Source organism: Pleurodeles waltl, chromosome 11 (genome assembly GCF_031143425.1).
Source record: "Pleurodeles waltl isolate 20211129_DDA chromosome 11, aPleWal1.hap1.20221129, whole genome shotgun sequence".
NCBI lineage: Eukaryota > Metazoa > Chordata > Amphibia > Caudata > Salamandridae > Pleurodeles > Pleurodeles waltl.
This window is the reverse complement of record NC_090450.1, coordinates 802,504,064-802,530,182: the sequence shown is the minus strand read 5'-3', so window position 1 is coordinate 802,530,182 and position 26,119 is coordinate 802,504,064. Positions and strand designations below refer to the sequence as shown.

The 26,119-nt window shown below is 43.8% G+C and overlaps 1 protein-coding gene across 1 annotated transcript in view; it reads left to right on the top strand.

The window, feature by feature from the left end:
* Positions 1-26,119, top strand: part of TPCN1 (two pore segment channel 1) — a 297,893-nt gene that overhangs the window by 257,769 nt on the left and 14,005 nt on the right. Inside the window, exons 26-27 of the mRNA XM_069214538.1 lie at positions 19,404-19,543; positions 25,317-25,397. Of these exons, the coding sequence (XP_069070639.1) occupies positions 19,404-19,543; positions 25,317-25,397 (221 nt within the window). The remainder of the gene's footprint in view (positions 1-19,403; positions 19,544-25,316; positions 25,398-26,119) is intronic.

Below are 26,119 nucleotides of genomic sequence, written 5' to 3'. Positions count from 1 at the left end.
CCAGGGTATTGGGGTGGGGTATCTTGGATACCCTTAGTGTTTTCTTACACTCCCAGCTACCCTCTACATCCTACACTAGCCTAGGGGTCCATTTGTGGTTCGCATTCCACTTTCATATTATATGGTTGTGTTGCCTCTAGGCCTATTGCATCCTATTGTATACTACAGTGTTTGCACTACTTTCTGACTGTTGTACTTACCTGATTTTGGTTTGTGTGTATATATTGTGAATTTTCATATACGTTCTAAGGGAGTATATCCTCTGAGATATTTTTGGCACTTTGTCACTAAAATAAAGTACCTTTATTTTTAGTAACTCTGAGTATTGTCTTTCTTATGATATAGTACCTATATGATATAAGTGGTAAAGTAGGAGCGTTGCATGTCTCCTAGTTCAGCCTTGGCTGCTCTGCTATAGCTACCTCTATCAGCCTAAGCTGCTAGAACACTGCTAATCTACTAATAAGGGATAACTGGACTTGGTACTAGGTGTAAGTACCATTGGTACCCACTATAAGCCAGGCCAGCCTCCTACACCCTGGGAGTAGGATAATAATCAGTTCTTGTTACAGTATTGAGGCCTCTAAAGTATAAACAGAACCTCATCTCACTTTTGCCATTTGGAGAGTTGGGTTTAGGTACAAGGACTACAAGACTAGCCCAAGGGCTGTGTGAAGGCTCAATAACTCCTAGGTCTAGCATCTTTTACACTTCAGCTTTGATGCACTCCCTTACATGATCAGGCTGCCTGTATATTTTACTTTTGACAGGCAGGCTGTTACCAGTGTCAATGGGTGACCAGGAGTAGGAGTCAAAGAGAACAGTTCAGAGAACTGACCTAGGAGATTTCTGCAATCTTCCTTTTGTTCCTCAGTCTGCAAGTACAACCCCATCTACTGATCCATCCACGGTATTGTGAGAGAATAGGTCAGGGAGAGGGTCACTCTCTTCTTCCTGATCCTCATCAGTTGCCATGAGCAAGGTCACGTCAGCCCTGTCATAATAGGGTTTCAGGCGATTCACATGAAGCACCCTGTGAGGGCTTCTAGGAGTGTGTAGGTCAGCCAGGTAGATAACCTCCCCTTTTCTCTCTACAATAGTGTGTGGGCCACTCCATTTTTATTGGAGTGCCTTGAGAGAAACAGGTTCTAGGACGCACACCTTCTGTCCTAGCTGGTAAACAGTCATCACAGCCTTCTGGTGATGCCACTAATTCTGCAGTTCTTGGCTGGCCTCAAGATTTTTGGATGCCCTCTTCACGTATTCAGCCATTCTAGATCTGAGGCCCAATCCATAATCCACAATGTTCTGTTTCGAAGGCTTAAGAGATTGCTCCCAGCCTTTCACAAGGGTAAGTGGACCCCTAACAGGGTGCCCAAACAAAAGTTCAAAGGGACTGTAGCCCACTCCCTTTTGAGGAACCCCCTGTAGGCAAAAAGGAGACAAGGTAGCAGGACATCCCACCTCCTTCTGAGTTTTTCTGAGAGTCCCATTATCATGCCTTCAAGGGTTTAGCCAACCTTTCAACTAACTTATTTGTTCAGGGATGGTAAGAAGTGGTGAATTTATAAGTGACACCACACTCCTGCCACATGGCTTTAAGGTATGTAGACATGAAGTTAGCATCTCTGTCTGATACCACCTCTTTAGGAAAGCCCACGCTGGAGAAAATTCCCAGGAGGGCCTTGGCCACTGCAGGGGCTGTAGTGGTCCTAAGAGGAATGGCCTTTGGAAACCTGGTGGCATGGTCCACCACCAGTATGAATCTGTTTCCAGAGGCTGTTGGGTGGTCCAGGGGGACAATAATATCCACCCCAACCCTCTCAAAGGGTACCTCAACCACTGGTAGTGGAAGTAGGGGGGCCTTTGGAGTGACACCTGTCTTGCCACCGGCTTGACAGGTCAACCAGGAGTGACAAAACTCCTTGGTGTCTTCAGACGTAAGGGGCTAGTGAAATCGAGGGAGAAGCCTGTCCCAAGTCTTGCTTTTCCCCAAATGGCCTGCAAGGGTGATGTCACTCTAGGGTTAACAGGAACTCCATACATTTCAGAGGGATGACCAGGTAGATGACCTCCCCTTTTCTCTCTACAATAGTGTGTGGGCCACTCCATTTGTATTGGAGTGCCTTGAGAGAAACAGGTTCTAGGACCCAGACCTTCTGTCCTAGCTGGTAAACAGTCATCACAGCCTTCTGGTGATGCTACTAATTCTGCAGTTCTTAGCTGGCCTCAAGATTTTTGGATGCCCTCTTCACGTATTCGGCCATTCTAGGGTTAACAGGAACTCCATAAATTTCAGAGGGATGACCAGTCTCCCGGTGGCACCAGGTTTACGATCTCTTGCTTCTGAATAAAGAAGGCTGTTATCCCATTATACCCTGCGGATACATCTGACATCCCCTGCCTCTTGTGCTGCACCTTGCTGCCTTAAGCATTCCAGTGTGGGACAGGTTTGCTGTTCCAAGCTGAGTTCCTCCTTTGTGGGCCTCCCTACACACAAGAGCTCAGCTGTGTCAGTCTTGAGCTCCTCTGGTGTAGGTTCCACCCAAGGAGTGGATTCCTCCCCCTCAGGAATAGAATCTTCACTGGAGGTTTGAGCAGCTGGTAACTTTTTACCCTGCCTGCCTTTCATTTTAGAAGCCTCCTGGGCCACTGTTCTAGGCTCCAGGGCTTCATGTTCCTTTTTCTTTTTGGCCTGAACTTCATCCTATATTGTTCAGTGGTTAGCCCAAATCCATCTAAGAGTGCATCCTTAAGTGCTGAATAATCACCTGCATCTTCTCTGACAGTGTGGAGTTTGCCTCTGCCCTTGTCAAAGAAGGAGAGCCACAAGATTGCTGCCCACTATCTCTGAGGGACCCTTTGTACTTAACTGGCCCTCTCTAAGGTAGTGAACCATTTGTTGATGTCATCTCCGATCTTGTAAGGTGGGACTGTCTTGCCAAGGTTCCTAGAGTCGTAGGAGTCCTCCCTGACCTTGGCGTCCCTGAAGTTGATATTGCTGCCATCATCGAGAGCTAGCCCCAAATCTTGTCTCACCCTCGCCACTGCTAAGACCTCCCTGTCTAGGGCTAACTGCTGCTGGCCTCCTCCACGAGTTCCACATCCAGAGAATCTTTCCCTGAGTTGGAGCAGTGGGTCCCATCAGACACTGATGAGACATAGGTGTTGGCAGAGGAGGACCTGTCCCTCCTCCTGGGGACCCTTTGAACCAACCCTCTAGGAGTAAAAGTGGGCCTACTTGAGTTTACCCCCCTTTTCACTACCTACAGTGCTCTTAACAGGGCTGTGATGTTCACAGGTTCCCCTGACCCTCCTCAGTATAACCTAAATCTACCCTGTCTAAGACTGGAGGGTCAGTCTCTACTTCTTCCTTCCCCTGGCTACCTGAATTGTCCTGGTCAGCCTGGATTAGTAACCCCAGAAGTAGACTCTTGTTTGGATTTTCCCTGTCTTCAGCTTCCTGGAAGCACCGATCTCCCTCAACTCTTGGAAAGTACAGCTCCCATTTTGAAAGTCTGGGACCTGAGTTGTGTGTTCCACTGAAGACATCTTGCTAAAGTGGTGTGTGTGCACCTGACTACTCTAACAACTAGACTTCCTTAAAGTTTGGAGAAAGGGCTATGTTAGACCCCCAACTTACTCAAACTAAGAGACTATTGATCCTGATGACTAAGTGCAGTATGTTCCTAACAACTAGTAGTGGGCTTTCCTGTAGAAAGTCACTAGTGACAAAAGTCATAAGTGTCTTATCCCACCGTTGCACCACCAATGTAGGAGGTTGGCCTGGTATAAGGTGAAAACACCATAGGTGCTCACCACACACCAGGCCAGCATTCCTTATGCACATGATCACAGTTATTTATCTGTCAATGCATGTTCCTTCCACTTGTTATTTTTTCCAGTCCTCCAGCATATACGTCAGGAGGCGTAGAGCTCTATAAGCAGTATGTATAGAATTATGAGTGTCTGTGATTTCAGATCCAAGATTATGCAAGTGGCACTGAGCAACCAACAATAAATTCTCAGTTATCTCCCACCATGGAGCAGGTGTTTGGGTATAGAGCTTTGAAATATTTAACCACCTGTCCAGAAGCTTGGCAATCTGATAATGCTAAAACAAAATAGCAATGAGTGGTATGCTTGCAAAAGCCTCACCAATTGGCTATTTCTCAGGCTGAATTGTATGTTTGTCCCCATCAGCCTTAAAGAAGAGAAGCACGCATTTGCTAATAAGTCATGGTTTCGCTCCAGTAAGTTTAGCTGAATTGCCAGGACATATTTCAAGCTAGTTCGGGCCTCACCAGTGAGATGCAGGCTGAAACCTGCAGCACAGAGAGCACAGGATCCATATCTGGGTATACATGTTGCCCCATAGGCATTTAAAACAACAAAAGGTGATAGTGGAATGGTTGCAAAAGTCTCAGCCACTGACACTCACTTGGACTACGTTAGGTGATAATGGTACCTGTCATTGTCTCACTCTTCTGAAGTACAATACAGAAGAAGGCCCACAGGTCGAAGTGTTGAATACTCGGAGATAGTAGGGAAATCTCCAATATAATGCCCTGGTGATGGACACAAGACTTAACAATGAACTTGTTAACCCATTGCGAGCTACTGTACAACTTAACTTTAATGCATCCAGATTTGATTTTCTCAATAAACTTCTTTTTAGCATCCACACGTTTGTGTGTAGTTTTCATCTTTTGGAGGGAGTTTCAGTTTGACTGTCTGTTACATGTATGTGTGTCTTCCCAACCAGCAAATTCTATAAGTTCCTATATTCCCTTTTCTTTGATACAGCAACGAATTACATTGTGTGCTTCCTTCCGTGCCTCATCTACTTTTGTGTGTTTGCAGCTCTTAGGATCGCTGTTCTTGCACCTGTCTCTTTTCAGATCACTAACACTGTACTGGCCTAGGGATCTCCATCTGTCTTCTCTCAGGTTAGTTGTATTGTGCCCCAGATGGCTACCTATGTTCGGTCTTCTTTAGAAGTGAGTACCTGAGACCGCTTGGTGCTTGTGCAGACATCTAAATCCATTCCTTCTTGCATTACGGGAAACCAAACAACCCTCACTTTAGCACTTGTCTTTGTTGTCCATTCGCTTAGTCATGTCTTCCATCTACTGTGCATAGTGTTGGAAATGCCACAACTCTCTCCTGCACTTTGCCGGTTGTACTTTCTCTTATTGTTTGATAAAATTTAATGACTCACGTAAAGTCTTCAGACTTTTGTCACCTTATTTAGGTCAGACTTCTCAGGACCATTAATATGCAACCTTCCTCTGCTATGATTAACCTATCAGCAAGGAAGCCTAATGAAAAGCCATTTGAGCAGACGCTTCCTTATGTGGAGAGTTTGGAATTATGATAGAATATTCTGATAGAATATTCTGTTGCCATTCCCATACTTAAGATATCTTCTTACATGTCTCTTGCCTGCAGGACTGAGATGTCCTCATCTAGGATCTCACCTCCTAATACATTCAGTGTCCCCTTCTGTCCTCTCACCTCTTCCGCCCCACTCTATCCACTGTGTGAGCAGTACAGTAATCCAGCCACCAGGCATCTGGTGGTTGGATTACTGTACTGTCCACATACAGCTTATCTTGACTCGTGCGGGCACTGGATTAGAATCTGCAGACTGATACAAAAAGCAACAGTTGTCAGGACATGCCTTGTCCTTCCTCTGCATGGCTGTTTCAGCCTATTTCAACAGTGCCTTTTGAGCATTCTCATCCTTTAGAGAGTTGAGCGTTTAGCACCATATGCACCAGGTTCTGATGCCCAGCTTGTAATCGGTGTGCAGTTTTTGGAGCCAGTGTGCAGTTTCTGGAGTAGATCTCTTCTCCACAGTGCAACTTTCTTTCCACCAATCACCTTCTTTGCACCGTCAACATGCTAGTTAAGCCATGGATTTGAGGTAAAAGCCATAATGGAAAGCTCAATTTCTGGTCCCATTAGACTCTGCCCTCTCCTCTCATTTTAAAGTTATATTTGCATAATCTTAGATCAAAAAATAAACCCTCACAGTATAGAAGGTGTCTGTTTTAAGGCAGTGTATCTTGTCTGGTAATTCCTAAACTCCTCAATGACTCTAGTAATTTTACTCTTGAAATTAAATTACATTAAGTAATTTCCCAAAGGGTAAGTGTCGTGATCCTTATAATCATAAACTATTTTGTTTGATACTTTTACAAGTTACCCCTAGTTGTATTCCCCTGTTCCTTTCAGAGGGGATTTAGCATCCTGATATTGCCTAGTGCTCACACCAATTTATAATGAAAATAGGGATTTCAGGTAGACTGGATTACATGAAGAAATGTAGAGTCAAAAAGTTGTGCTTATGAATGCACAGTAACGGAGACTCTGCCACTGATCAAACATTTGCTTTATACTTTTGATTTCTTCATTCAAAATACATGGCACCAGACAAAAAGCATGATTTATGCCTTTGCCAATGTCCACCCGTTATGGGGGAGATTGATCTCCAAGCAACACTTACATCTTTTCACAACATTCATATAGTGTGCTAAATTTTGCACAGGAAAAGTATCAACAGTTGTGAGCTTTTAAGTGATGTTACTTAAAATAATACAACATAATAAAAATAGCAGAATCCTTTCATTAGTATTTTTCATAATCTTAAGACCCAACTAAACCTCCTTGATACATGCTAAAACCTTCACAGTCTCATCAAAACAAATACTACAAATGCCCATGCCCTGTTTAGAACAGCTCATGATGACAACACTTCATCAGTTAACCCATAAATCCCATTAACCAGAGATCATCCAAGAGTCTCAATTAGTATAAATCTACTTTAATACCGAACACTTATGACTTCTGACATCACTAGGTAACTGAATTATACAGGTGCCGCTCCTAAAAATAAAAAAAATAAAAAAATAAAAAGTAAACATCTCAAATGTTCACATGATAAAATTATAATATACAATGTAGTCCCTCATCACACTAGCCAGAAATTAATAAAGCTTTTCAGTCAACTCTTTTCTCATAAAGTGCGCAGACTAGTGGATGACTTGAGAGGCACTGGCACGTGCTGTTACGTTTTCTAATGACTATCTTTTATTTGGCATTAAGGTCCTTTTAAATTTCACTTTGGAACTTAGGAAGGTACTTGTATTCTACAAGACCTGGAACGTTGACTGACTGGCATAGTGCATCAACACATTGCATTTTTATTGGATGCAGGCATTTGAGGAAAGGTAAGCCAGACATGGGGCAGGGTAATACTGTATCAAACTTCAGAGGGAGGACAGCAGTAGGATAGTAAATTCAAAAGATGGTCAATAATTTATTGCATGAAAATCACACTTCAAGAGTTCTGACAAAGGCTGGTGCAACCCATCAACAGTGACTGTAGACTTTTACCATAGAAACTTCTGTTTCATGTCTCACGCTGATGTTACCATTATTGGAAACTGCGCTTGTGTAAATTTGTTGGAGCATCAGCCGTCTCTTCACACTGGACATTATTGGTGCTAGTGATTTACTTGCTCACCAGGAAATATAATAGCTTCAAACATTTCATTTTTATTAATACGTGATTATCCAAAATGAAACCACATTTTAGAGTCAATTCAGTAGTAGTATCAACTCAAAGGCACTCATTGAGAGCAACTATCAAACTCTCTTTAAAACAACTGACACTATATGTAGATCTAATTGATTTTTGTATATGATATCTTGGATCAGTTGAGCTGCACCTAGTCTGTTTGACATATCTCCTGCAACATAACCAGACCATATCTATTCAAGAAATCACTTGCTTCCCTAGCAGGGTTTCGTGCAAAAACAAGCACGATAGACCAGGTTTTTCGATTGGCCATATTGCATTGGAAATATGTACTTGTGGCCAAACAATGCCTGTATGTGGTATTTATAGACCTGCGATCGGCTTTTGATTTGGTCCCAAGAGCCAAACTGTGGGAAGTGCTGGGTAGATTGGGAATCCCAGAGGATCTATTACTCCTGTTAAAACGACTGCATGAGAACACTTATGCCCAAGTGAGGTGGGGTGAACAAGGCGAACTGACAGAACGGATTCCAATCAGAAGAGGAGTTCGCCAAGGCTGCGTGTTAGCCCCCCTACTGTTTACTATATTTATCAACGAAGTAGTAAAGGCTGTGTCCACAGGCCAGAATGATGCCCCTTCCCTGAATACACAAAAAATCCCTATCTTGCTCTTTGCCGATGATTCACTCCTCATTTCTAAGACACCAATGGGGTTGCAGACCCTTGTTGACCGGTTTAACCAATTCTGTAGCGATTATGGGCTGGAGGTTAACATTAACAAAACAAAATTGATGGTCTTATCCAAGGGACCTAGGAAAAGATGTTCCATCCACATTGAGGGAGTACCGCTGAAGGAAGTAAGCTCTATAGATTACTTGGGAGTTAGGTTAACCAGTAAACTACTATGGGAAGAGCAGATTACGAAAAGTGCAGGGCTCCTTCAACATAGAGCCTCATCCATATTGCGTTTTTACCAAAGCTCCTTTACAAAGGTTGTTTCCCCAGCAATAAAAATTTACACGGCTAAGGCTCAAAGTGCAGCCCTGTACGGAGCGGAGGTATGGGGTTACGCTAACTGCAATAAGATCAGTGTGGGGGAAAACAACTTTGCAAGGGCTTTAATTGCATGTCCACGCACTACACCCTTGCTTCCAATATTTCTAGATCTGGGGCTAAGCCGAGTAGCAGATCTAGCTACTCTAAGACCTCTCCTTTATTGGATTAGATTATGGACAACCCCCGAACTAGATATATATAAGACCGCATTACTCGATTTACTGAAATGCCAAAATGCTAATACTCTTCCCTGGATTCGCCATGTGGCCCATTGGCTTAGGCTTTTGGGCTTGGGCGACTATTGGGAAAATCCCCACAAATTAGAGAGACGGCACAAAAATGTTTTAAAGTTAACCTACTGGTCTTATGTTAAGGACAACTACATAATCCATAAATCCCATGGTCGCTTAACTAATTCCTTTACTGATACTAAATGGTCCCCAAAGTTTGAATCCTATTTGGATGTGATACCGGACTTGCAAGGCAAGAGCTTATACGCAAGGTTTCGTTTTGGCTCACTGCCCCTGATGTCATTGATTCATAGGTGGGGGTCGATTAATCTTCCCGATACATGCCCTGCCTGTGGCAGTATTTTTGAAACCATTGAGCATTTTATGTTCTTCTGCCCAGCCTATGCGATTCCGCGAACAAAATGGATCCGCAAGATTTGCAGGGACATGGGATTCAAGAATTGCTCCTTGGCTCTACGGGTTCTAAAAAGCCATAATTCAGCTGACGTAATTCTTTCAGTAAGTAAGTATTTAGCAACAGCTTGGCGCATACGTTGCCATCTTCAAAAAGTTATTTAAGGTCTTATCTCTATATAGGTAAGATTTAGAGCCATATGTGCAAATCAAGTTATTTTTTAATATTTTACACCTATTTACAGACATGTATTTATTTATTTACTTAAGAATTATTATATTCTGTTTTATGTGCTTTTATGGTCATTGATGAACTAAGTTGATGATGAAGATGATCTGGATAAAGTGGGTTGGATAGGGCTCGGAATAGATTTTTCAGACATTATGTAGGTAATCATTATGTGTTTCTGCCATTTTAACACTAGTTTTAGCCATAAAGAGCTATTTTTTATGCATCTGTCTGGCACTCGTGCCATTTTAACATGAATCCGATAACCATTTTAAGTTAATATATAAGCTTTTTATCACTGTGTCTTAACGACTTGACAGTGCTTAAATTTGCCAAATGATTGTGCCGGTAGTAGGCTCTCTTTGTTAAAGTATGCCATCTAAATTATTAAGGAATTATATTATTATGTAACATCAAATCAGCACTTTAAATTTTTACATCTTGGGTCGGATAGTTTGTATTTATCTTGATGATGATACCATCTGGGAAATATGTATTTTGAAATCACCCCATATTGTTTTAAGAGTTTTTAAATATTTGTACTATTTTAACGTTATGAAGTAATTGTCTCAGAAACCCTGGTATCTAAATGTTAAGTTATGTATCGGGATCAATGGTGGATTATAGTAGGCCATTGCCTATAGAAGCTTTTCCTATTCTAAACCTTACTATTTCCAGCCAGTGTAAAAGTATAATGAAGAAAACGTACCTTTTTTGTACAATTTAATATGTAACTTTTATGACCTATGGTCGAATAAAGTATATGATGATGATGAACCAGACCATATCTATTCAAGAAATCACTTGCTTCCCTATAGCAAGGTTGGCCTACTTTGGAGCACAATTACCCTACGTTCCATCACACTGGCCCCAAAAGACACTAAGCACAAATGATTTGGACCTAGATAACAACCTGCGTGGCAGTGTGTAATGCAACCATGGTCCTAATTTAAACCTAAATGAAAAATAGACCCTTCTCGCTTACCTTTGCATACTCTTATTGCTACCCCTCTTTGACCATGACTTGTCCTTGTGCCTGTTCAGACTCCTCTGTCTGCAATTTGTTACTGTATTTTAAGCACATTCTCAATCCTATGATTTCCTTCCCTAAATTGTCTGCAAACATGTTAGTACCCACTGTCTTACTGCTCTCTCCTGTATCAATTCTGTAGGAAGCTGGCTCTGTATATACTATATCAAAATGAGATATAGTGTGCACAGAGTCCAGGTGTTCCCCAGAGGCTTAACAGAGGCTAACGTAGATAATACTGATGTTCTCTTTTGCAGTAGTGTGGTCGAGCAGTTAGGCTTATCAGAGGGTAGTGCAAAGCATTTGTTGAAAAACACACGGACAATAGAAGAAGCACACACTCAATGACTTAGCTCCAGACTAATGTTTTTTATATAGCAAACATATCTTTTCTTAAACTATTTTTTAGAACCACAAGATTCAAGTTGAAGGTAAGTACTTCAATACATTCGTATTTCAGACATATATAAATAATACTTAGTTTGAAATCGATAAACTATACAGTTTTTGAAATCTTGGCACTTATCTGTTTTAAAAGTTGACAGTGCAATTTTCAGAAACAGTTCTTGGGGAGGAAGAAGAGTTAGATTGTTTTACAGGTAAATACAACACTTACAGTTTTAGTCTCCGGGGGTTAGGAAGGCCACAGGTTGGGGTGCAAGTTAACTCCAAACACCCACCACCATCAACATGGGGCTGGCCGGGTGCAGAGGTCAAATTTGAGGTACGATTATCATGGGCTCTAATGGAGACTGGGGGCACTCGGTTTCAGATCTGCAGGCAGGTAAGTACCTGCGCCATTCGGAGTGCAGACCTGGGGGTTTAGAGGAGCACTGGGGGGGCCACAGGTAGGCACCAAACATACACCCTCAGCTGCACTGGGGCAGCAGGGTGCAAACAAGGCATCGGGTTTCCATTGATTATCTATGATGGGACCCCAGGGGTAACTCAGATGCTTCAGGCGAGGTCCTGGGGGTAAACCACAGGCTGGGCAGGGAGGAGGGCTGCTTGCTGAACGTAGCTGCACCGGAGGTCGAGTTCTCCTTGGCCTGGGGACTGCGGGTGCAGTGTGTCTTTAGGCATCAGATCCGGAGTTTTCGCGATCAGGGGGTGTCCTAGGGGTCCTCGGGATTCCCTCTGCAGGCGTCATGGAGGGGTGGAGAGGTCAACCTAGGGTGGGCAATTACCTAGTGATCCTCTCTAGCTGGTTGGGCCACCTGGACACGGGCCGTGGGCGTCGGGGTGCAGAGTGGTCAGAACTCACGCATTCGGAGTGAGGCTGGAGTCATTGGTTATTGTTTCTTCTTGGACAGGGCCGCTGTCCACAGGAGTTCTTGGTCCTTTTTGGGTGCAGAGCAGTCCTCTGGAGCTTGGCAGAGGTAGCTGGTCCTGCTGAATGCGTCGCTGTTCTTGTGCAGGTCCTTTGAAGCAGGAGACAGGCCGGTAGGGCTGGGGCCAAGTCTGTTGTCGCCTTCCTTCTTTGCTGCTAGGGTTTCAGCTATGCAGTCCTCCTTCTTCTTGTCAGGTCGCCAGGAATCTGGTGAGCTAGGTTCAGGGAAGCCCTTAAATACAAGATTTAGGGGAGTTACAGGGGTCAGAGGGCAGTAGCCAATGGCTACTGTCCCTGAGGGTGGCTACACCCCTCCTGTACCCACTCCCTTGGGGGAGGAGGGCACATTCCTAACCCTATTGGTCCCTGTCCTCCAAACCAAGATGGAGGATTCTGCAGGGAGGTTACTTCAGCTCTGGACACCTTAGGGGTGTTCCCAGCTGAAGTGGTCACTCCCCCATGTTTTCCCTAATTTTCCCGCTGTACTGGCTGACAAAAGTGGGGCTTTGTCCAGGGGGCGAGCAACTCCCCTAGCTGGAGTGCCCTGGGGCACTGTAACCCAAGGCTTGAGCCTTTGAGGTCCACCGCCAGGTGTTACAGTTCCTGCAGGGGAAGGTGTGAAGCACCTCCACCCAGAGAAGGCTTTTTTTCTATCCTTAGAGACCACAAAGGCCCTTACCCCATGGGGTCGGAAACTTGTCTGTTAGTGGCAGGCAGGCACAGACCAGTCAGTCCTACACTAGAGGTTTGGGTAAAATACAGGGGGCATCTAAGATGCCCTCTATGTGCTTTTTAGACTAAATCCAACACTGGCATCAGTGTGGATTTATTGTGCTGAGAAGTTTGATACCAAACTTCCCAGTATTCAGTGAAGCCATTATGCAACTGTGAAGTTTGTAATGACAACTCCCAGAACATATACTTAACATAGTCACACTGCACTTACAATGTCTAAGAATGGACTTAGCCACTGTAGGGGGATAGTACCCAGGCAGCTATGCCCTCACCTGTGGTATAGTGCACCCTGCCTTAGGGCTGTAAGGCCTGCTAGAGGGGTATGTAGCACACAGGCAGTGTTATGTGGGCATGGCATCCTGAGAGGGGGATGCATGTCGACTTTGCCTTTTTCTCCCCACCAGCACACACAATCTGCAATGGTAGTGTGCATGTGTTTGGTGAGGTGTTCCTTAGGGTGGCATAACACATGCTGCAGCCCTCAGGGACCCTACCTTTTCACAGTGCCCTTGGTACCACTGGTACCTTTTACAAGGGAATTATCTGTGTACCAGAGGTGTGCCAATTGTGGATACAATGGTACATTTCTAGGGAAAGAACACTGGTGCTGGCGCCTGGTTAGCAGGATCCCAACACACATTCAGTCAAGTTGGCATCAAATATCAGGCAAAAAGTAGGTACTGCAACATGGGGCCTGTTTCCTACACATACTAACTTGCCTCTCACTTTCTGTGATTGTAACTTATTGTCCATTTGGGCAGTGCTTGCAGGTTCCAAAGCTGGACTGGTTTTAGGAAGGAATGCTTTTGGCATTTTTCAGATCAACTGGGTTGTGCACACAGCCAAAACTGTTAATTCTATGCATACTGCTGTGAGGGGGACCAAATTATCATTCATGTCAAAAACAAAAAAGTTCAGGAACAGTTGTAGGTAGCCATTAGCACTGCTAAAGCATTAGAACAATCAGAAATGTGGATGAAATCATTCAACAAAAATGCTGTGAAGTATGTAGTGTAAGTACAATTTGTAGGGTGAATCAGGCAGTTAATACCAAAGACAGTAACCAAATGGTTAGTACCGTTAGTAACCGAGGTAGTCAAATATGTAAAAAGAATAAAAGATTTCCATTGTTTTAGGTGTGGTAGTTCCAGTAACATAGCGTCATCTCCACAGTGTCCTGCATTAGTCAGAGTGTAGTTAGTGGGGGCGTATGGGACATTTTGCACGATTGTGTAGGGATTTCAGGAAAACAAATAATACTAACAATATTAAAGGGAAAGTGTTGTGTGTTATTGATGGAAAAAAATCATGAAGAAGAAGGTGAATGGAGTGGTGGGATAGTACTTTCCATTGAGGGGGCAGAAGAACGAAGAAATAAAACCACCTAAGTATGTTGTGCGCATAATAGATGTAGAAATTGAGTTGATGGTTGATTCTGGTTCGTACTGGACGATCAGCACGAAGGAATATTGTTTGCACATGTTCGGTGACAGAGTGAGTTTGGACTTTCTGAAGGAATCAGACATAATTGCTAAAAGCTTTGACGGTTCAAGAATAGATATTGTAGGATATGAAGTGGTGGATCTTGAGTTGAAGGGAGGGACAGCTCAGATCAAGATGTATTTAGCTGCTAAAGGAGTCAGTGTGTTGGGATGGAAGGATCAGCGAGAATTAGGCATTATTCTCAACCCTAGAAGTCATGATCCTGTTTTGGTGGTTGAGGATGTGATGAATAAAGAAGCAGTGATTAAAATGTTTCCTAGAGTTTTTACTGAGAAACTGGGTAAATTAAAGGGATATACAGCTATAAAATAAAAGTGAAAGGAAATGCTATCCCTGTGAAACAGAGATCGAGAGGTGTACCAGTGAATGTTCGAGGAGAGTTGAAAAATATACTGGATGACATGGTCAAAGATGGGATTGTTGACGAGACAGAGTCCTCTGAATGGGTAACTTACATTGTTCTGGCTAGGAAAACTGATCATAGACTTAGATTGTGTGTGGATTTGAGAGCTGTAAATGCCAATCTAGTGGTGGATTGTCATCCGCATCCTAGCAATAATGAGGTGTGTATGCTGGAAAGAGCTAACACATTTTCTACTTTAGATCTGCGTTCCGAGTACCACCAAGTGGAATGAACAGAAGAGTCAAGGCATTTTTCTGCTTTCCTTATTCCTCAAGGGCTCTTTCAATTCATCAGGAAGCCATTTGATGTAGCATCTGTGGCATCTGTTTCCCAAAGAGCGATGTATCAATATTCAAAGATTTAGGCAAATTCATAAAATGTTTCCAGGTTGACTTTTTACATTTTTCAAAGGATGAGCAAGAACACATGGAACATGTTGAGGAAGTGTGCAAAAGACTGGAGTACCATGGGTTAACTCTCAAAGGCGAGAAGTGCAATTTTTTTTGCGATTCTGATGAGTACCTAGGGCACACCTTGTCAGGTAATGGTGTAGTCCCTACGAAATCATTAATTGATGCTATAGTGAAAGCTCCTCGTCCAGACAACAGGGATAAGTTATCCTTTGCAGGATTATGTGAGTACTACAGCAAGTTTATCCAGGATTTTGGAACCAAAATAGAACCACTCAGGGAATTAATGAGAAAGAAAGTAGACTTTGTTTGGACTGATAAACAACAGGCAGCTTTCCAACCAATCAAGAAGGAAATTGCACATGCTCCCACTCTCAAACCATTTTGTCTTAACAAAATCTGTGTTTTTATAGTAGATGTAAGCTTATATGGCCTTGGTAGAGTACTTAGTCAAAGGAGTGGGAACATGAATGGCGTGTAGCATTTGCTTCCAGGACCCTTAATGAACCTGAGAGGAAGTATACGGTCATTGAGAAAGAGCTATTGGCTTGTGTGTGGGCTGTAGAACATTTCCGTAACTATGTGTGGAGTAGCAGGTTCATTCTGAGAAGTCACCATAAGCCCTTAGTGGGACTTTTATCACCAGGAGATGGCGGGAATGCCATTGCACGCATAACAAGACTTACTTCACGATTAAAGGGATATAATTTCAGTGTCAAGTATGTGCCTGGAAAGTATAATGTTACGGCTGATTCTTTTCCGACTGCCGTGACCTGATGGCTGCAAGGAGGAGCACAATAAAATAGAAATGATTGCAAGTGTTGGAGACTGTGTGAGTGCAGAATTCAAGGGGTTGTCAGAAGAAGCATGGGAAAGAGAAACAAGTACTGAATCTGTATAGCAGATTGTCAAAAAATACATTGTTGAAGGATGGCCAAGGGAAAAGTGTTTAAGTGCTGAGGTACAACCTTTTGTGAAAGTGTCTAGTGAATTGGAAATGGAGGGAAATTTAATTTCTAAGGGAGATAAGTGTATCCCTCCGGTTTCTATGCAAAGGAAAATTCAGGATTTATCACACGAGGGGCACCAAGGGATGTCATCTTTAAAAAAGCGTGTCCGGGCTAATTTTTGGTGGCCCAGTATGGATGTCATGATAGACAAGTTGGTGAGGGAATGTGCGGAGTGCATGAACAATGATAGAATGTTTAAAACATATCCTGCTCCTCTCAAACCTGTGTTGTGGCCAGGTTCACAGTGGGAAAAGGTGGCCTTTGATATTTCTGGTCTGTTCAAGGAGTTACCCCAGTAAGCCAGACATGCCTTGGTAAGAATTGATTACTGTTCGAAGTGGCCTGAGGTTAAGCTTGTTTCGCAGGCTACATCATCTGCTGTGATTGAATTTTTGAGTGAAGTGTTTGCCACAGAAGATTGCCCAGAAGAATTGGTAACTGATAATGGTGTACAACTTAAGTTGTGTGAAATTGAGGAATATTTGTTAAAGTGTGGTATCAAGCATATAGTCACATCTTTATATGAACCACAAGAGAATGGTCAAGTGGAACGGTTTAACCGTGTTCTCAAAGATGGCATTGAAGTGGCACGTAATTCAGGAGTTGAGTGGGAAAGTATTCTGAGAGATAGGTTGTGGATGTATCGTATTGCTCCGCATTCTGTTACTGAGGTGAGTCCATTTCGGTTGTTTAAAGGAAGGGATCCTAGCTCTCTAAGCTGTGTCCTTGGTGGATAAGGAAGACAATGCAAAAACTGATGTTGCTGATCTCAGTAGGGTAGCTGAGAAGGTGCAAGAGAAACAGAGAAAAATGAAAGTGAGATGATGAGATGGAAAGTCAGAGAACCTACATTTGTGGTAGGAGATTGGGTGAGAGTCCTCAAACCTGGTTTGATTGCAAAAGATGATTCTAAGTTTGGTTGTGTGCTCAAAGTAATAAAAGTTAATAAGAACAGCCTTGTTGCCCAAGATGGTAAAGTTTGGAATGTGAAGAGAGTGATTAAATGCACAGGGTTTAAGGGAGATTCGTAATCCCTTTTCCACTGTTTAGGTATCTTGTATATATTTTGTTTTTGTAATGTTATTTTATTGTTTGCTTTCCTTGTTTATTTAAGGGGAAGATGTTACATGTTTATCTTTGAACTGTAGTAGTTAAGTTGTGGGAGAGGATCTAGAATGTTAGAAGAACGGCCGGGGATTGTTGATGTAAGACCTGCTGTACTGTGCTGCTCGAATAAATGGTGTTTCTTCCAGTTCCTGTGTGGAAATAATTACTGATCTTTACAGTGTACTCCACATAGCAGTCAGGAATATAAGACAGAGGTTGCAAAACCTCAAAGATGCTGAGAAGGCTCCACCCCACACCAGAACCCCTCCCCTCCCCTGCAATAGGGCTGCGGTCAAAGAAGATTGTTGCTTTGCAGATCATGTATGAAAGAGAAAGTTCAAGACAGAAATTGAGGTCTGACAAGTAATAGTAGCGGACATGGTAACATAGTACAACGGAGGGGACAGACAGAATCCATGCTTATTGTAGAGGTCTAAAGTAAAGGAATAGTGGTGCCACACAGAAGCAGTAAGGGTTTTACTAGCTGAGTACTGCAAGCAACTTGCATTCAGTGTATGCTTACTGTGTGTTATACAAGTGCAAAAAAAAACAGGGTGCCATTTTGAAAAACCCATCAAGGCATGATCTGGATAAACGATTAACATTTTTAGGTTTCTGATATTGTTTTGGTAGCAGGTACAGTTGTTGTAAACATTTCTCTTTTTACATTGCTCTTTACAGAATTGTCCTTTAAGCAAAATTAACCATGCTTCCAAAATGTCTATCATACCATTACCCAATTCAGTAGTATCTGTCATTATCTCTACTTGGATACAAACTGAACTTGCAAGCTGCACATATACCACAGGGCTATCCCCCGCTACATGCTCACAGTGCTAGAGCTCGGGCTGCTTCCAGAACACCATGCAGGTGCAGAATCTTTTAACTTGGGGCTATTACGGGTACAGTTTGAGTCCATGGTGTTGGTAGAGCAATTAAACATAAGCCTGTTCCTAGTAGAGTGGCAGCCATAGAAACGTGTGCCGGGGCAGGTATATACCCTTTGAGCTTGGTCTGGTACTAGAGCACTGCAGGGATACAGAGTATTTCCCCTGGTGCTGGTACGGTACAGTTTGAGACCATGGTAATGGTAGGATGGTTGTACATTAGCTTGTTGCTAGCAGAGTGGGAGCCCAACACACTTGTGCCAATATATAACCTGTGAGCTCAGTCTGGTACTAGATCACTGTAAAGATGCAGAATATTTAAACCTGCTGGCATGGTGTGGTATGAGGCCATGGATTGGTTGTACATGAACTTGTGGGTAGCAAAGCAGCAGCCCTGGAGACGTCTGCTGGTGCTCATATATAATCTGAGCTTGGTGCCTGAGCTAGAGCACTATAAAGATGCAGAATCATTTAACCTGGTGCTGGTTCAGGATGGTTTGAGACAATGGTGGTCGTAGGTTGGTTATACATAAACTTGATAGCAGAGCGGCAGCCCTGGACACATCTACTGGTGTCCGTATATAATTTGCGAGCTGGGTGCTGGTACACATACATATCAAGAACACTATGCTTTGCCAGTACACTTTCAGTTTTAGAGTATGATATTGTGCTAATTTACAGTTTTAATATCAGATTTGCAACGTTGTAATAAAGAATTGGGGCCTGATTTGGAGTTTGTGAGCGGTTACTCTCTCACCAACATGACTGATATCTTGTCTGCCGTATGACAGTTTTCATAGGCTATTATAGAATTGTAATATGGTGGAAGGGATATCCGTCACATTTGTGATGGAATAACCCCCTCTGCCAGACTCTAAATCGGGCCCTTCGTGTTTGAGCTTCTCTGCTAGATTGCAGAGCCTTTATTGGAGCCATACCAGTGATGCCCAATATTACAGTTCTGATTTGTGCACCGCGGCAGCTCACACATTCTACTAGTGCTGGTTGGTCAGGGTGCAGGTATAAGAAATGTACTTGATCTGTGTGTGGTTAGAACTGTTGTACTCGCTCTCAGTTTCTGCTTCAGTTCTCTGTGCTGATGCATCAAAGGTAACCCCACCTACTGAAATTGGCATCAAACCAGAACACCTGTAGGTACTGGAGAAGCTGTATTTATTTTTCCCTTATGCCTTTCATCGCTTGTAAAAGGTACAGACAAGCTCAGAATTCCCAGTCCCCAGATCTGCCTGCTTAGAAGTTAAGTCAGAATGCTGCTGTGGAGTGGGTCTCAAGATTCTTTTGCATATGGTTCACCCACTCTCCCGATGTAACTGCACATAGAGGGGAAACAATTAAGTGGTTCAGAAGGATTAGCTCAAGCATTTTTGCCAATCACTTTCTTGTTGTCTTACCTATGACATTAGAACTGTAGTGCTTAAAGCCACCTGAAAATACCACCAGATTGTGACACTGCTGCTTTTCTTTCTTCTGCTGTTTCCTGATCTCTTTCCAGATGAGAAAGGCATTACTCTGGAAAAAGATATTTCAAAGGAGGAGCTTGTGGCACTTGTGGAGATGTACAAAGGAGTGAGCCTCCCACCCGGTGAAACTATACAGCTTCAGAAGACGCTTGAGAACATGGAGAAGCATGGGGTAAATTCAAGAGGGTGCAAAAGTGAGGGACATTGTGGATGTGTGGAGGCAATGGCAGACACTGTATGGAAACCTCCAATAAGTAATGTGTGTATTTTGTGTGTGTATGTATCCATGAGCACTGGTGGATGTAAATTTGACTCCGCAAACGACTTATGAATGCAAAAAAGGCAGCTTTTATGCCTGCACATTAACATACAGTCTGTTGCTGTGGGGATGTCCCAAGATTACATGCGACAGCGAGCTACCACTGTACGTTATCGGGCCATCATGCATTTACTTAGCAAATGATTCATCTTGTAACTGAAAGCTATAAGACTAGACCTGGCAAGTCATGACTGTGCTTCCTTCACAGCCTTTTCTCCACTGGTCTTTTGTTTATTTGATACCTAATATCAAAAATCGAGATGCTTGCTGAAGTGAGCATCCAAATGCTTTCACATTAAAGAGCTTCAAGACCTCTATCTTTGAATATTTCATTTAACTGTAGATCGCAAATGCTACATTAGACTGAATGTTCTATAAACCTTTGGTCAGACAGCAGTATTTTAATTTTGTAGATCTAGTAGCGCCCATTCTTTGGATCTCTAACATGAGGGCACAGCAGTGGATCACTAGGAAGTACAAAACTACTAAAGGCCTTATTTATATCTTGGCAGTAACGGTCCTGCCGCCAGTTTTGTGTCAGAAAACACTTTTGCGGCCTTGGCGGTTCATCTGCCCGATTTAGATATTGGAAGGACCATAAGCAAATGTGCGCCCAAGTCTCACTGACTCTCCCAAGACTCTCCAGCCACCTCAGTGGCGGCTTTGGAAATAGGGTCTGACGGCAGGACTCCAACCACCTTTACCGGCAAGCAAATTTAGATGTTCCTTACCACCAAGCCAACTGTGGTGATCCAACCTCCACACCTGAGTAAGTGGATTGGAGGGGAAAAGCGGTACAAACCTACCTTTTTCCCCCATTCGACTTCTGTTTTCGAACTGGACACGACCTTCTGTCGCTGTTGCCACTGGACCTCGTAGAAAACACAACCCACCTGTTGCCAGGCTCAAAGGTAAGAAACCCGCATTGGCTGTGTGCGTTGTGTGGTCACCGCATATGAGCTCGGGACCACTGCAGTCATATACGCCACAGTAATTTTTTTAAATTACTTTGACATTCATATGTCCGGAGCACATTTGTGTGGGACATGGATGGGGACACACTGATACATGACACAGAATGCATGCATGCACAACTGTCATTTTGGTGCCAGTATTCATTGCCAAATTAATGCTGGCACCACAGTGACGTTACATTCACACCTGTTGTAGGGAGCTGGGTTCTGGTTGCAGTACCCTCCCACACTTTTTGCCTGGGTTTTATATGCAACTTAGACTGAAGTGCACTGGGTTCCTGCGAACCAGGTCCCCAGTGCCAGTGTTCCTTCCCTTAAACAAGACACCTGGTCTCTTGATCCCAAGTGACCAGGCCCTTCAGCACCTCTGTAAGTCCCTGGTACCTAGGGCATGGGTATTGAAGAGTGCCCCTCAGAGCTGCAACAAAACTTGTGCCACACTAAGGGACCCAGCACCAACCTTACCCAGACTGCCATTGCAGGCTGCATGACAAGGTGCTCCCAAAATTGAAAACCTGACACAGCACACACTTGTGTGCCATATCCTGTAAAACACTGCTTGTAATATCTGTAAGTATCCCCTAGAACAAGCCATCAGCCCTAAGGCAGGGTGCATTATATTACAAGTGAGGGCATATATGCCTGAGCAAATATGCCCCTACTATATTTTTGTTGATTCTTAGATGTAGTAGGTGTGCAGGGAAGCCATTTTAAATACATGTGCTGGACACTTGTCAATACGGGTTCTCCAGCTACATGATGGCTACTCTGAATCTAGGGATGTTTTGTATCAAATATTTCATTTTAATAAACCCTCACTGATTCCACTGATTGATTTATTAATACATGCATCCTGACACCTTATATGTGCCCCCTGAAAAACCTAGCAACTGCTGGTGAGCTCACTGACCAGTTCTGGCCAGCTTGCCACCAACAGACTAGCATCCGACCTCCCAGGGTGAGAGCCTCTGCTCTCGAGAGGTCAGAAACCAAAGCCTGTCCGGGCTGGGGTGTTACCCACCCCTTTCCACAGGATGACCTGCACTCCAAGGCAGGTGCAATGCCATTTGTGCCGCTGTGGTACCTCTGGGGATTGCTTGGACTCTTGCACAGTGTGCCTCATTTCGGTCCACTTATAAAGAGCCAGGTTCATAGACACATCGACTATGTAAATGTGTGTACATTGCAAGGGGACCTGTACCTGTAATGTTGTACTTCCCATCTATGTATGTGAGTCAGTATGTGTGTGTGTGTGATTTGATAGGCTGATTGAGGCACATGGAGCTGGAGTGGGTGATGTAGCGCTGTCTGTATGTGTGCTACTTGCATATGGGTCTGATATTTAATGTGTATGTTTGGGTGTGTTTTGTGTTGTAGTGTGCAACATTCAGGTGAATGTTGTTGCTGTGTGGTTTGATTGTGATTTGTATAGTTGTGTTTGTGTAGATGAGTGTGTTGTTGTGGTTGTTTCGTTTGTAGGTGCAGTGTCAATGTGTGTATTGTGTCATGAATGTATGGCAATGTGTTTTCAGCATGTACGTGTTGTGTGGTGTTTGAATGGAAAAGGACGTGTGGCTGTGGTGTTTTGTGTAGTGTTGTGCAGGTGGACACATATGTCTAAGGTTGTGTGTGTGTGTGTGTGTGTGTGTGGCTGACCTGTAATCCATAGACACAGCAATTGTCCATTGGATCCAGCGACCGGCTCCCTCCGTCAGTAGTCTGCCACCAGCACAGCATCTGCAGGACTGTAACATCTAAATAGGGTAAGCAGGAACCTGACAGCTAGGTAGAGCACTCTGTTGTGGTGGTCTGCAGCTCAGTGCAATACATTTAATTACAGAGGGTGGAACACAGTCAACTTGATGGTGTTTTCGGGTCCACTGCCACAGCAGAGTGGCGGTAATACTGCCAAGATCTACATCAGATAATAGGTAACTATGTGCTTGCCACTAGCAGCACACTCCCCATTAGCAGCACATTCACCCATAAAGGAACAAGCTTTCCAAAAAACACACAATTTCTCATAGTCACACATTCATCACTAGCAACATGTTAGAAAATAGCAATACAATCTTTCGTAATTGCACAGTGTTAGACCTGTCCGCTCTTGTCATGGTTTACCCTGTCTTTTTCCTTCTGACCGCCTGTTTTTGATGCTGTGCTGAATTTTGTTTTTGCTGGCTTTAGGACTCTGGACACTTGACCACTGCTGACCAGTGTGAAAGTGCAAGTGCTCCCTGTCTAAACTGTATTGGTGATTGGTTTATCCATGGTTGGCATATTTAATTTACTAGTAAGTCCTTAGTAAAGTGCACTGTCTGTGCCCAGGGCCTGTAAATCAAATGCTACGTGTGGGCCTGCAGGACTGACTGTGCCACCAACGTGAGTAGCCCTATAAACATATCTTAGGCCTGACACTGCAGTGTGTTAAACTGCCGTTTCCATCTAGCAAGTACACCCCCTCGCCAGGCCCAAACCTTCCCTTTTACTACATGTTAGTCAGCCCTCCGAGACTCCCAAGGTAGCCCCATGAGTAGGGTACATTGTGTTTAAAAGGTAGGCCATATACTGGTGTGATTTGCATGTTCTAATAGTGAAATAGTGCTGAGTTCGTTTTTCACTATTGCAAGGACTCTCTCTCCCGTAGTGTAGCATGGGGATTGACTTGAAATATCTTTAAAGCGTGTTTTCCCATTCGGAGCAGATAAATATGAGGAGTTTGGGGTCTCTAAACTCACAATTTAAAAATACATATTTTGGTGAAGTTGTTTTTTGAAATGTAAGTTTGGAAATTACACTTTTAGAAAGTGGCCATTTTCTTGCTTAACCATGCTGTGTCTCTGCCTGTCCGTGGAATAGCTATCTGGGCCAGAATGACAGTTGGGCTGTTTGTGCATTCACTCTAGACAGTCACACAAAGGGAGCAGAGGTGTGCCCCACATATCCTGATGACCCATCACCTGGCTGATGGGTCTTCCTGAGCGAGAGTGGTGGGAGGAGCTGACATTTGCCCCTGAATAGAGCTGTGCCTGTCCTTACACAAAGCAGTATTCAAACCCCTAGAGTGCGTCTGGGGCCAGGACAGGAAGGGCAGGGTCTTGTGCACTACAAAACTTTCATTTCAAACACAGAAATGGGTATAAATACTGGACCTTCGACACCACAAAGTTAGAACACTTCTGGACTGAGGACTTTCTGCCAGGAAGGAGCTGGATGTTGTAGGAGGGACTGCCACTCTGCCTGTTGCTTTGCTGTGCTGGCCTGCTGCTTCTGTCCTGGGAGTGAAAGGACTGTACTTGGCTTCCTACATCCTGCTTTCCATGGTTCTCCAAGGGCTTAAACTGCGCTTGCCTCCTGTTAAGAAGACTTAGGACCGTCAAAGACTTCACCTGCCAGCGCCTGGGCTCTCTTGCTGAGAGTCCTGACCTGCCAAGGGGTGCCAAATCCAGTTCCTGGGCTCTTGGAAGTGATCTCCGGTGCAACTAAGAAGAAACTAAGCACATTGACTCCAGAGCGACTTCGGAACCAGCACCGATCTCCGACTCCATGCCGCTGCTTGCACAGGAGTCATGCCGGTCTCTGAGGGCAACAACTGCGACCTGCAGCACAGTCCCAACACCACCGCAGCATCTCCAAAGTCCTGATACAGCGTGTGTCCAGAGCGCAGTGTCACCCACATCCATGACACCTGACTCTGCCGTAGCACCTGTGGTCCAGTGGTGTGCTTGCGACACTGCAAAGTTGTTGCTTCGCATCGTGACCTGCTGGATTCATCGACCCCGCCTTGTCGTAAGGAACCGACGCCCGCCACTGATTCTGCATCACCTCCCTTGCAACCGTAAGGAACCAATGCCTCACCTCCCCTGCATAGCAGTAAGGAACCAATGCCGCACCAGCTCCAGCAACACCTAACCTCGCCGACTCCATGTAACATCTTTGTTTCTCATCAGTTTTACAAGGTAGTATACCTGGGGTCCGTGTGATTTTGTGGCCATCACGCACTCCTTTGTGAGATGCGTCAGACTGTTGGATGCAACTCTGTCAAGATGCCATGATAGTCCCAGTTGGAGCTATTGTGTTTTTAAGCACCATACTAAGATTTAGTCTTTGAAAATTTGTATTTTTACTTGTGCATGTTGGATTTTAGTCATTTTGGGCTTGTTTTACTCAGATAAATATTGGCTATTTTTCAAAACTGGTGTGAAGTACTTTTGTGGTGTTTTCACTGCGCGTGCGTGCGTGTGTGTGTGTGTGTGTGTGAGTGCTGGTGTTAAGTACTTTTGTGGTGTTTTCAGTGCACGTGTGTATGTGTGTGTACACGTACACAAATATTTTACATATTGCCTCTGAGATAAACCAGATGCTCATGCCAAGCTACCAAGGGGGTGAGCAGGGGTTATCTTAGCTGTGTGGCTCCCTTACCCTGCACCTAATTCATGTTTATAGTTTGCAGTACCCCTGTAGCGATACGCTCACCCTTAATGGCAAACTCACTTGTAATGATGTTCGTTCTAGCAACCGGATGCTTACGGGGAGCAGCACTTACAAATGCTGCCAGCTTGGCTAAGCCAGACTGAAGGAAATCACGGTTGTTACTGTAATCTCCTATCCCATTGTTGAAGCTTAAATCCTTCCATGTCTCTGCATTTCAGCAAACATCTGTACTGTTCCTGGGACGGAGGTCAAGGACCAAAAGTGATCTAACAATGAAAATGTATGAGGAGGAAATTCAGGTAAGGACATTGTAGTCGTCGCAGTTGCAGGTTGTGTATTAGTGTAAAAGTAATATTGTGGGTGTAGTACAGATGGATAAGCTAGCGGTAGTGGATGTGGTGGAAAATGTGTGTTGGCATATCCAGAAAATAGTGTGTTGACTCACTAGGTGAACAGCATGCTTACAGCAGTGCCTTGAGACCCAGTGGGTGATAAGCTGTGCTATATAAATGCCTGATTGATTGACTAGGTAACTGGACCTGTTTGTGAATCCCACAAACATTCTTACCAAATTATTAGTCCACATCTAAATGTACTCAGTTTTTAGGAATGTGAACATATCCAACAATTCACAGGGCTAACTATGTGAGAAATGCAATAAATACATTCTCTACACAATTAGTTTGTAACCCCTCTGAATGCTGCTGGATTAGAAGAGCATCACTGTTGGCTGAGGCAATAGAAAATAATGCATGCTTCTGTTTAGTATATACCCAGCAATACTATCAGATAAGTTGTACTTCACACTAAAATGAGGAGAGGCAGTGTGGCAGAAGGGAAGAGGGAAAGAGGTAGAAGCTGAGCAAAAATAGCTTAAATGCTCTTTGGATGAGTGAAAGAAAGCATTGGTCTGTACGGCGGGTGGAATTGAGTCAGCCAGAATGTTATTGGTTGAGGGTTACCTTTTTATTGAAGACTTGGCTTTTATTTAAGAGTACTGAAAAGTTGACAAGAACCTCAG